The sequence below is a fragment of the Scyliorhinus torazame genome, chromosome 17, assembly GCF_047496885.1.
Source record: "Scyliorhinus torazame isolate Kashiwa2021f chromosome 17, sScyTor2.1, whole genome shotgun sequence".
NCBI lineage: Eukaryota > Metazoa > Chordata > Chondrichthyes > Carcharhiniformes > Scyliorhinidae > Scyliorhinus > Scyliorhinus torazame.
Window position 1 is genome coordinate 92,737,717 of NC_092723.1, and position 13,253 is coordinate 92,750,969.

The 13,253-nt window shown below is 42.4% G+C and overlaps 1 protein-coding gene across 4 annotated transcripts in view; it reads right to left on the reverse strand.

Annotated features, from left to right (window-relative positions):
* Window positions 1-811: 811 nt before the first annotated feature.
* ift70 (intraflagellar transport 70) overlaps window positions 812-13,253 on the reverse strand; it is a 354,021-nt gene continuing 341,579 nt past the window's right edge. For all 4 annotated transcript variants that reach the window (XM_072480753.1, XM_072480751.1, XM_072480750.1 and 1 more), the window contains 2 exons: window positions 7,495-7,624; window positions 812-1,460 (listed from right to left, as the gene is read on the reverse strand). In XM_072480753.1, coding sequence (XP_072336854.1) covers window positions 1,324-1,460; window positions 7,495-7,624 — 267 coding nt within the window. In that variant the 3' untranslated portion in view covers window positions 812-1,323. The remainder of the gene's footprint in view (window positions 1,461-7,494; window positions 7,625-13,253) is intronic.

The window sequence follows — 13,253 nt, forward strand, 5'->3', positions numbered from 1 at the left end:
AATCATAGGAATATAGTCAGAGAGATCTGGGCGTATATGTCCCAGATCTTTGAAAGTGGCAACATAAGTGGCGACGTAGTCAAGGAGGCATACGGAATGCTTGCATTCATCGGACGGGGCGTCGAATGGAAAAACTGACAAGTCAGTTGTACAGAACCTTGGTAAGGCCGCACTTGGAATATTGCGCACAATTCTTGTCGCCACACTACCAGCAGGATTTGGAGGCGGTGCAGAGGAGGTTTACCAGGATGTTGCCTGGTCTGGAGGGTGCTAGCTATGCAGAGAGGCTGAATAGACTTGGACTGTTTTCATTAGAACGATGGAGGTTGAGGGACGACCTGATAGAGGTCTACGAGATTATGAGTAGCATGGATAGAGTGGATGGGCAGGCACTCTTTCCCACCAGGGTGGAGGGGTCAGTCACTCGAGGGCATAGGTTTAAAGTCCGTAGGGCAAAGTTTAGAGGAAATGTGCGAGCCAGGTTTTTTTACATAGAGGGTGGTGAGTGCCTGGAACGTGCTGCGAGGTGAGGTTGCGGAAGCAGATACATTAACGGCGCTCGAAAGGCATCTCGAAAAACACATGGATAGGATGGGTATAGAGGGATACGGCACAAGGAAGTGCCGAGGGTTTTGGCCAAGGGTGGTATCATGATTGGTTAAGGCTTGGAGGGCCGAGGGGCCTGTTCCTCTGCTGTATTGTTCTTTGTACATATGGTCCTAGTGCATTAATGATTGCTGTTTCTATTTCTCTTCCTTCACAAAATAAATACTGACTGCAACAGGTTAATTGATGCAACACAATCTGCTCGTGTGTTTCATTATTTGATTTATTCATGAAAATATGAAGTGAATTGCAAAGCCATTGCTAATATTATTATTAGACAAGTCCTTCAGAACAAAGTGTGCTATCAAATGTACATTAAACCTTGGTTCAAAATCTTGTTCCAAAAATACATAGAATAAAAACAAATCCAAGTCTGAGCAAGTCATTTTACAAAGAGTTGGACAAAATTTAGTGAACACGTTCTCCATTGCTCACAGGTTAACAAATGATGAAGTCACAAATAAGATCGGTAAAGGACATAGTTATGAAATTTTGAGTGATAATGAAATGGATTATGTAATGTCTGAAATCAAACAAACAAAGAACAAAGAAATGTACAGCACAGGAACAGGCCCATACAGCTAATGTTTTCATATTCCACTGCAAAATATTTTCAGTCCTCAAAGGTTTTCTAAAATCAGAAATGACTTTGAACGAGTTGAAATATAAAATAATCTTCAGCAAGGTTAATCTTCTTTCAAACACAATAAATACTTGCTAGTTATTCCAGCCGATGATCTCATAAATCAGTGACTTCAATAGCCTTGCTTGGTATGTAACTGTATTCTTTCCTGTGTGCAGTTTTTGTTCTTCTAAGGGCTGTTCGATTACAGCTAAGACATTCTTGCCGTAAACTAAATGGGTCAAAAATAATTTTACAATATTAAAACTGTAAATTAAAGGGACGAACATAAATATGTAAATGCTTTTCACAAACACAGGACATAATGCTTCACTTGCTCCCTATATCAAATACCCAAGTACCAGAATTGGTTTCTGTCCCAGATATCGTCTTCACTTCCATCCCTCAGTTTCTGCACTGAGTAATTTCTCATTCTTGGTGATTTCAATCTCAATCGACATTCGTCATGTTCTCTCTTTTGAGTTCACTGCCGTCCCATTCCCCCCATAATCTCTCTCCATAAATATGCGCCAACTCATATTCATGGCCACCCCTTTGACCTGAATAACACTATTGTGGTATCAATCATAGCTAAGGCCTTCTCTGATAGAATTTCAAATTCAGGTTGAGGGCGAGAAGCTGGAGGCCCACCTTGTTAAACAAAGGTAATTCCATCGGCATGAGACAGATTCGGCCCTGGTGGACTTGGCAGGAAGACTGAAAGGTAGGACTGTTGATGAGCAGTGGAAGTTGTTTAAGGAGATGTTCAATTCCTCCCAACTAAAATATATTCCAGAGAGAAAGTAAGATTATAAGAGGGGGAAAATACATTGATGACTAAGCAAGGAAGTTGAAGGTAACATAAAGACAAAACCTAAGGTATATCATATTGCAAAGGCCAGTGGCAGGTTGAAAGATTGAGAAACGTTTAAAGATCAACAAAAAGTAATGAACAAAGGTTACTAAAAAGTAATGAAAAGGTAAATTATGAAAGAAAACTAGTGCAAAATATAAAAAAGGGTGACAAAAGCATTCTATAAGCATATAAAATGGATGAGAGAGTCTAAGGTGAATGTTGGTCCTTTGGAGGATGAGACCAGGGAGTTAACAGTGGGCAACACAGAAATGGCAGAGACACTAAATCAATCACAGAATAATAGTGTAGAAGAGGCCCTTCGGCACATCAAGTCTGCACCAATGCGTGAAAAACACCTGACATGCTTACCTAATCCCATTTGCCAGCACTTGGCCTATAGCCTCGAATGTTATGATGCACCAAGTGCTCATCCAGGTACATTTTAAAGAATGTGAGGCAACCCGCCTCTACCTAGGTTGGAGACTTGGGCAGAGAGATGGCAGATGGATTTAATCCAGCCAAATGTGAGGCTATGCATTTTGGAAGGTCTAATGCAGGTGGGAAATATACAGTAAATGGCAGAAACCCTATTAACAGGCAGAGGGATCTGAATGTACAGGTCCACAGGTCACTAAAAGTGGCAACGCAGGTGGAGAAGGTAGTCAAGAAGGCATGCTTGCCTTCAATGGCCGGGGCATTGAGTATAAAAATAGGCAAGTCATACAGCAGCTGTATACATTGAATACATACTTTGGTTCTGTCTTCACAAATGACGTACATAAGCAACTGGGATCAAGTGGATCCCTTGAAGAGTATAGAGATTGTCGAAATAGAGTTAAGAGGGAAATCAGGAGGGCAAAAAGGGGACATGAAATTGCTTTGGCAAATAATGCAAGGGAGAATCCAAAGAGATTCTACAAATACATAAAGGGGAAAAGAGTAACTAGGGACAGAGTAGGGCCTCTTAAGGATCAACAAGGGCATCTTGTGCAGAGCCACAAGAGTTGGGTGAGATCCTGAATGAATATTTCTCATCGGTATATGTGTAGTTTTGGTCTCCTTCCCTGAGGAAGGATTGTAGCCATTTGGGATGGCCACTTACAATAAGAAACATGGACGGTCGCAAAGCATAATGTGAAAAATGGCCAATGTAAGGTTCAGGCAGGTCAGAGCCTGAATGTATATTTGTGAGCGAAGAATTCAGATGGTATCGAAACCCCCAACCGATTAGCATTTTGATGGCCCATCTCCGTCAGACAAAGGACTTGAGCAACCGATACAATCCCAGACATTTTGGCGCCACTCCCTGTACTCGGGAAGCGTAAACAACAGGGTCAATGACCGCTTAGGACACGCCCAGCCATCAAGGCACCTAGCCCTTTATTGGTTCAAATTGAACACAGTGATCAAAAATTACCCAATTGGTGGGGTCCAAACTGAAGGACCGCCCAGAAGAGCGCGAAAATCCCCAAGGATAAAGAGAGGGACCACCATGTGTTCGGCCTCTCTTGGACCTGGCGCTCCGGCAACGTCTATCTCCACTTGCAGCACCACCAGAAGCAAGTTCAAGTTCAATGCCCGCTACCAGGCGGATTAGCCCAGCTGAGCAGCAGTTACTTCTACAAACCCGATAGATCCAGATCCGAACAACGGCCACTGTTCCTCTGACCTAAGCCGGATGCCTGAAGTTAAGTACAGGTTATCATATGTGTAGTTTAACTAGTAGTGTCTATGTTACATGATTAATTGTGTGTGTAAATAAAGTACCCTTGATCTTGAACTAACTAACTGGTGTTTGGCTCTTTGATCGATATCTGGTTGAACCTTGTGGTGGTATCATCTGATACCTGGCGACTCTGAGCAATATAATATTGATATCCAAAGAAAGAAGGGCAACCTTATTGATTGCCATATTCATAGCAGGTAAAAAAAGGCAACAGTTATTGGCGACATCTGACGGGACTCGACCCGGAAGCGACCGTGTCACTCCGAGAACCCACAAAACGTTTGAATTAGAAATCCAAATTGGGAGAGTAAAAGAAACCACAAGCATAAGACCAGTATCGATCAAACCGCCAAGATTTGGAAGTGTGTAATTTGCATGCGTACTAACAAAGGGATACAAGGTAACCTCGATAGATTTTGTTGCGTGAAACTTTCGGGAGTTGCGTAAACCGTAAAATAGCTTGAGCCGTACCCGTGTTTGCACCACCGCTTTATTCCCCCTTGTTCCAAATTCCGGTAGAAACAGAGATAATCGTAGGGATGGCAATGAAGGCAATGGAACGTCTTATGTATCCACAAGAGCCCGAGGTCGTAGCGACCAACAGAGCAGAACAGTGTCCCATATGGGAAGAAGAGATTAGGAAATTCCTAAAGGGGAAAGGATGGCCCCTATGGTCTGAGTTTTGTGCGAATGAGGAAACAGGTCCTGGCAGCAGTGGACAAACTTGGTGGGACAGCCTGACTGAGATCCACAAGAAGAATTTGAGTAGAGTTCGTAAGCCGATGGTGAAATTATAATTCAATAAATATCTGAAATTAAAAGGCTAATGATGACCACTAAACTGTTGTTTATTGTCGTAAAAACCCATCTGATTCACTAATGCCCTTTAGGACTAATGGCCCATGTGACTCCAGATTCAAAGCAATGTGGTTGACTTTTAAATGTCCTCAGGAGTGGGCAATAAATGTTGACCTATATACACATATATATAGAAGATATATATATATTCTCCCTGTCTCTGCTATTCCCTGCATGCATCCTCCATAGCCACTCACCCAGTATCCACAGGAGCCATATAATTACAATACGTGTCCTTTGAAATGGACTTCTAAAAAATGAAACTTCTTAACATCTAATCAAAGTGTCAATCTGCCATTCATACCATATAAACAAAAGATTTAGTCCCATTGAAAAAAAAATCTTTTTAATGGGCATTCAATAGCAAGAATAAATATTTAATCAGTAACTGCATCAAAGATAGAAAATTCTTTAATAATTTCTTAAAATTGTACACAACCCCCTGCTGTGCTAAGTGGCTCAGAGCTTTTGAAATTCAACCAGACATTGATAATGGGCTCAGCTGGCAAAACAAACCCTTACAACCCCAGACAAATGGAGCTTGTTGAAACTGAAAGTCCAGATGGTGCTTTCTTTTTCTATTTCAAAGCAGAGACCCTCTCAATAAAGGAGTGATTTTGTTCTAGGCTTGAGTATCCGGACATTTTTTCCTAATTTTAAAACTGTTATCGGCCAGGGTTTAGAAACTCCGAAGTATATTATGGAGTTCACCTGACCTATAACTTTTTGTTGCATTTGGCTTGTGTGATTCAACAGACGTCTTAGGCGCTTTTAATCAAAAAACAAGCTTTATTCTAAGAACTTAGTTAACATTTGTATAAACACACACTACAAACATGAAGACCCCACGAAACTACAATAATCTATGTATAAAACAAACAAAGAACAAAGAAATGTACAGCACAGGAACAGGCCCTTCGGCCCTCCAAGCCCGTGCCGACCATGCTGCCCGACTAAACTACAATCTTCTACACTTTCTGGGACCGTATCCCTCTATTCCCATCCTATTCATGTATTTGTCAAGATGCCCCTTAAATGTCACTATCGTCCCTGCTTCCACCACCTCCTCCGGTAGCGAGTTCCAGGCACCCACTACCCTCTGTGTACAATACTTGCCTCGTACATCTACTCTAAACCTTCCCCTCTCACCTTAAACCTATGCCCCCTAGTAATTGACCCCTCTACCCCGGGGAAAAGCCTCTGACTATCCACTCTGTCTATGCCCCTCATAATTTTGTAGACCTCTATCAGGTCGCCCCTCAACCTCCTTCGTTCCAGTGAGAACAAACCGAGTTTATTCAACCGCTCCTCATAGCTAATGCCCATACCAGGCAACATTCTGGTAAATCTCTTCTGCACCCTCGCTAAAGCCTCCACATCCTTCTGGTAGTGTGGCGACCAGAATTGAACACTATACTCCAAGTGTGGCCTAACTAAGGTTCTATACAGCTGCAACATGACTTGCCAATTCTTATACTCAATGCCCCGGCCAATGAAGGCAAGCATGCCGTACGCCTTCTTGACTACCTTCTCCACCTGTGTTGCCCCTTTCAGTGACCTGTGGACCTGTACTCCTAGATCTCTTTGACTTTCAATACTCTTGAGGGTTCTACCATTCACTGTATATTCCCTACCTGCATTAGACCTTCCAAAATGCCTCACATTTGTCCGGATTAAACTCCATCTGCCATTGCTCCACCCAAGTCTCCAAACAATCTAAATCCTGCTGTATCCTCTGACAGTCCTCATCGCTATCCGCAATTCCACCAACTTTTGTGTCGTCTGCAAACTTACTAATTAGACCAGTTACATTTTCCTCCAAATCATTTATATATACTACAAAGAGCAAAGGTCCCAGCACTGATCCCTGTGGAACACCACTGGTCACAGCCCTCCAATTAGAAAAGCATCCTTCCATTGCTACTCTCTGCCTTCTATGACCTAGCCAGTTCTGTATCCACCTTGCCAGCTCACCCCTGATCCCGTGTGACTTCACCTTTTGTACTAGTCTACCATGAGGGACCTTGTCAAAGGCCGTACAGAGAATCATCATAGAATTTACACTGCAGAAGGAGGCCATTCGGCCCATCGGGTCTGCCCTTGGAAAGAGCACCTTACTTAAGCCCACGCATCCACCGTAACCCTTTTATCCCACCTAACCTTTTATGCACAAAGGTGCAATTTAGCATGGCTAATCTACCTAACTTGCACATCTTTGGACTGTGGGAGGAAACTGGAGCACCCGGAAGAAACCCACGCAGACACGGGGAGAAACTGCAGACTCCACACAGCCACCCAAGGACGGAAATGAATCCCGTTCCCTGGGGCTGTGATTACCTTGGGAATCACAAAAAACTGCCCATGTTTTCAGGAGACGCAAACATGGCAAATGTGGGTAAAGGTGTTGGGATCGTGTTTCCATGATTAGGAAACCCCTGACTCGTGTTTTGAGAGCCCAATACAAAAATCCAGCCCAAGAGTCTAGATTTAGGTATGGTTGACGTCAATTGGATGTTATAGAGAATCTCTTTGGATTCTGCTTGGCTATGTCTCAAATTTATACCAGCTTGTAAATAGGTTTTTGAGAAAATAGGTTTTTAGCTTTGTTCAGGATGCAAATTTAGATTGCATTTAATTCAGATATGGCTGTTATTTTGTGAACATTGTTGCAAAATAGGATCCAATCACCCCTACAATTGTATATCATTATACCAAACAAAAAGACCCTCCAGATTGTAAGTTTACTGCTATTCCAGCCACTGAAACATCTGTCAAAAGTGATTGCAATGTGGTTCAACAGCTTGAGTGATACTGAATAATACTTACTTTCACAATGTTCTAAGAACTGTATACATTCTTGTATAACAGTGTCCCTGAGCATAATCATGTGCTTTGCCATATTTTCCAGTAAAGATAAGAAGCACCGTTTGGCATAATACCATGTATCTGTTCCAAGCTGTAAAGAAAAGGGAGGTTCAAAAAAACATGAAACTTGACCAACATTTGTGCTAAATCAGCTGGGCTTTCTAATGATATCCATGATTGTACTTCATGAACTTTTGCTAAAGGTGTGTAACAGTGTTACAAAATCTTTTATTAGATGAGACTTTCACTTAACTTTCAAAAATATAATGGAATCCAAGTGTCTATTTTAAAATGTCAGGATAAAAATATGCAAGAATTCCTTTCATAGAAATAGAACGGTGAATGTTATTTTGAAAAGCAAAAATTTCTGATCATCTATGAACACTGGCTGAAGGATCGCACTGGAGTGTTTAATGCAAAGTTTTTTTGCCACTTCGACTTGAAGGATTTTCAAACCTACTAAATTGCTCTGTGAAAAACATGATTCTCACGAGTGGCATCTGCAATCTACTGGTGTACAAGTTGCATTTGGGTAGCACGGTAGCATAGTGGTTAGCACAGTTGCTTCACAGCTCCAGGGTCCCAGGTTCGATTCCCGGCTTGGGTCACTGTCTGTGTGGAGTCTGCACATTCTCTCCGTGTCTGTGTAGATTTCCTCCGGGTGCTCTGGTTTCTTCCCACAGTCCAAAGATGAGCAGGTTAGGTGGATTGGCCATTCTAAATGGCCCTTAGTGTCCAAAAAGGTTAGATTGGGTTACAGGTATAAAGGGGATAGGGTGGAGGTATGGGGCTCAAGTAGGGTGCTCTTTCCAAGGGCCGGTGCAGATTCGATGGGTTGAATGGCTTCCTTCTGCACTGTACATTCTATGATTCAAATCTATGATTTACAAATATACATATTTTTCTCTATACAAGTCTCCAGGCTTTCACAAGTATGGAGTTGAAATACTCTAGACTCAGAGTACTTCAACCAAGAATACATACATCTAGCTATTACACGGTAAGTGCAATGTAGTTTTAATGCCAAAGGATGCAAACTGTCTTGCAGTAATGGAGAAAATTAATTTTAGAGTTGAAAGAACCAATTAAATTGACAAAAACCCTAATGTTTAAATTACTATAGTCTTTACACAGTATTTGATTGTCAAACTAGCCTTTGATTTGCCAATAAAAAGACTTTTGGTTTTACTGTATATCAACTCTTTAAATTTTTTTTTTAAGAGTACCCAATTCATTTTTTCCGATTAAGGGGCAATTTAAACGTGTCCAATCCACCTACCCTGCACATCTTTGTGTTATGGGGGCGAAACCCACGCAAACACGGGAGAATGTGCAAACTCCTCGCAGATAGTGACCCAGAGCCGGGATCGAAGCTGGGACTTTGGCGCAGTGAGACTGCAGTGCTAACCACTGCGCCACCATGCTGCCCCTTCATATCCACTCTTGATGTAAAACTGTACACATTACCTCCCCAGCTAATTCTAAACTAATGTCCCAAACTTCAAGGAAGTCTTTTTCATCCCCTTCTTAAATAATTTTGCTAATTCAATTTATGAAAAAGTGATATTTTAAGAAATGAGCATTTGGCTTGTAGTCCAAACTATACGACACTGGAAAACTGCAATATATTAAATTAATTTCAAGGTGATTGACTATCGGGGAACCTACGCATGAAACGCATTATTGGTTAAGGAGAATATCACAGCTGGGGCAGAGGGATGGGAACCGATGCAGGAAGTTGGAAGGTAGTAAAACAGGGACAGAAGCAAAAGATAGTAAGGGGGAAAGTGTAAGGCAGAGAAGCCATAGTCAAAAATCAAAAAGGGCGACAGTACAAGGTACAGTGACTGAGGGGAGTAGTACTAATAGGCCCAGTAATACTAAAAGGAATAAAACGGGAAGTAAAAACATAAATGGTAAGCGACGCGGCAGGTTGTTACATGAAGATATGGGTTCAACGACAAGGAAAATTAGGAGAAAAGGTAAGAGGAAATATAACTTAGGAGAGGATACTGATCGAGGTGTTAAGATTCAAAACAGAGGTATAAAAGCCAGCATAAGTGTACTTTACCTGAATGCTTGTAGTATTCGGAATAAGGTAAATGAGTTGATGGCGCAAATCATTGTGAATGACTATGATTTAGTGGCCATTACTGAAACATGGTTAAAGGATGGTCACGACTGGGAGTTAAATATCCGAGGGTATCAAACTATTCGGAAGGACAGAGTGGATGGTGTAGCTCTGTTATTTAAGGATGACATCCGGGCAATAGTAAGGGATGACATCGGTGCTATGGAGGGTAAGGTTGAATCCATTTGGGTGGAAATCAGGAATAGTAAGGCGAAAAAGTCACTGATAGGAGTAGTCTATAGGCCACCAAATAGTAACATTATGGTGGGGCAGGCAATAAACAAAGAAATAACTGATGCATGTAGAAATGGTACAGCAGTTATCATGGGGGATTTTAATCTACATGTCAATTGCTTTAACCAGGTCGGTCAAGGCAGCCTTGAGGAGGAGTTTATAGAATGTATCCGTGATAGTTTTCCTCGAACAGTATGTAATGGAACCTACGAGGGAACAAGCGGTCCTAGATCTGGTGCTGTGTAATGAGACAGGATAGATTCAGGATCTCATAGTTAGGGATCCTCTCGGAAGGAGCGATCACAATATGGTGGAATTTAAAATACAAATGGAGGGTGAGTGTTTTGTGCTTAAACAAAGGAGATTACAATGGGATGAGAGAAGAACTAGCTAAGGTAGACTGGGAGCAAAGACTTTATGGTGAAACAGTTGAGGAACAGTGGAGAACCTACCAAGCGATTTTTCACAGTGCTCAGCAAAGGTTTATACCAACAAAAAGGACGGTAGAAAGAGGGAAAATCGACCGTGGATATCTAAGGAAATAAGGGAGAGTATCAAATTGAAGGAAAAAGCATACAAAGTAGCAAATATTAGTGGGAGACTAGAGGACTGGGAAATCTTTAGGGGGCAACAGAAAGCTACTAAAAAAGCTATAAAGAAGAATAAGATAGATTATGAGAGTAAACTTGCTCAGAATATAAAAACAGATAGTAAAAGTTTCTACAAATATATAAAAAAAGAGTAGCTTTTAGAGGATGAGAAGGGAGATTTAATAATGGGAGATGAGGAAATGGCTGAGGAACTGAACAGGTTTTTTGGGTCGGTCTTCACCGTGGAATAACATGCCAGTGACTGATGGAAATGAGGCTATGACAGGTGAGGACTTTCAGAGGATTGTTATCACCAAGGAGGTAGTGATGGGCAAGCTAATGGGGCTAAAGGTAGACAAGTCTCCTGGACCTGATGGAATGCATCCCAGAGTGCTAAAAGAGATGGCTAGGGAAATTGCAAATGCACTAGTGATAATTTACCAAAATTCACTAGACTCTGGGGTGGTCCCGGCAGATTGGAAATTAGCAAACGTGACACCACGGTTTAAAAAAGGAGGTAGGCAGAAAGCGGGTGAGCTTAACTTCGGTAGTAGGAAAGATGCTGGAATCTGTCATCAAGAAATAGCGAGGCATCTGGATGGAAATTGTTCCATTGGGCAGACACAGACAGCATGGGTTCATAAAGGGCAGGTCGTGCCTAACTAATTTAGTGGAATTATTTGAGGACATTACCAGTGCGGTAGATAACAGGGAGCCAATGGATGTGGTATATCTGGATTTCCAGAAAGCCTTTGACACGGTGCCACACAAAAGGTTACTGCATAAGATAAAGATGCATGGCATTAAGGGGATAGTTTTAGCATGGATAGAGGATTGGTTAATTAATAGAAAGCAAAGAGTGGGGATTAATGGGTGTTTCTAGGGTTGGCAATCAGTAGCTAGTGGTGTCCCTCAGGGATCAGTGTTGGGCCCACAATTGTTCACAATTTACATCGATGATTTGGAGTTGCGGACCAAGGGCAATGTGTCCAAGTTTGCAGACGACACTAAGATGAGTAGTAAAGCAAAAAGTGCAGAGGATACTGGAAGTCTGCAGAGGAATTTGGATAGGTTAAGTGAATGGGCTAGGGTTTGGCAGATGGAATACAATGTTGACAAATGTGAGATTATCCATTTTGGTAGGAATAACAGCAAAAGGGATTATTATTTAAATAAAATATTAAAACATGCTGCTGTGCAGAGAGACTTGGGTGTGCTAGTGCATGAGTCGCAAAATGTTCATAGATTATCATAGAATTTACAGTGCAGAAGGAGGCCATTCGGCCCATCGAGTCTGCACCGGCTCTTGGAAAAAGCACCCTACCCAAGGTCAACACCTCCACCCTATCCCCATAACCCAGTAACCCCACCCAACAACTAAGGGGAATTTTGGACACGAAGGGCAATTTATCATGGCCAATCCACCTAACCTGCACATCTTTTTACAGGTGCAACAGGAGATTAATTTTGCAAATGGAATTCTGTCCTTCATTGCTCGAGGGATGGAGTTTAAGACGAGGGAGGTTATGCTGCAATTGTACAAAGTGTTAGTGAGGCCACACCTGGAGTATTGTGTTCAGTTTTGGTCTCCTTACCTGAGAAAGGACGTACTGGCGCTGGAGGGTGTGCAGAGGAGATTCACTAGGTTAATCCCAGAGCTGAAGGGGTTGGATTACGAGAAGAGGTTGAGTAGACTGGGACTGTAGTCGTTGGAATTTAGAAGGGTGAGGAGGGATCTTATAGAAACATATAAAATTATGAAGGGAATAGATAGGATAGATGCGGGCAGGTTGTTTCCACTGACGGGTGAAAGCAAAACTAGGGGGCAGAGCCTCAAAATAAGGGGAAGTAGATTTAGGACTGAGTTTAGAAGGAACCTCTTCACCCAAAGGGTTGTGAATCTATGGAATTCCTTGCCCAGTGAAGCAGTTGAGACTCCGTCATTAAATGTTTTTAAGATAAAGATAGATAGTTTTTTGAAGAATAAAGGGATTGAGGGTTATGGTGTTCAGGCCGGAAAGTGGAGCTGAGTCCACAAAAGATCAGCCATGATCTCATTGAATGGCGGAGCAGGCACGAGGGGCCAGATGGCCTACTCCTGCTCCTATTTCTTATGTACTGAGGGAGGACACCTGGGAGGGTTCAGGCAGCGAGGCAATCTGGGTAGGAAGGATGCTGTTACAATGTTGGGGATGCTACAGTCCTCCTAACAGCCAGCGGGAGATAGAGGAGCAGATATGCAGACAGATCTTGGAAAGATGCATAAACAATATGCTTGCCTTTATTGGCTGGGGCATTGAGTATAAGAATTGGAAAGTCATGTTGCAGCTGTATAGAACCTTAGTTAGGCCACACTTGGAGTATCGTGTTCAATTCTGGTCGCCACACTATCAGAAGGATGTGGAGGCTTTAGAGAGGGTGCAGAAGAGATTTACCACGATGTTGCGTGGTATGGAGGGCATTAGCTCTGAGGAGCGGTTGAATAAACTCGGTTTGTTCTCATTGGAACGACGGAGGTTGAGGGGCGACCTCATAGAGGTCTGCAAAACTATGAGGGGCATAGACAGAGTGGATAGTCAGAGGCTTTTTCTCAGGGTAGAGGGGTCAATTACTGGGGGGCATAGGTTTAAGGTGTGAGAGGCAAAGTTTAGAGGAGATGTACGAGGCAAGTTTTTTTACACAGAGGGTAGTGGTTGCCTGGAACTTGCTGCCAGAGGAGGTGTTGGAAGCAGGGACGATCGTGACATTTAAGGGGCATCTTGACA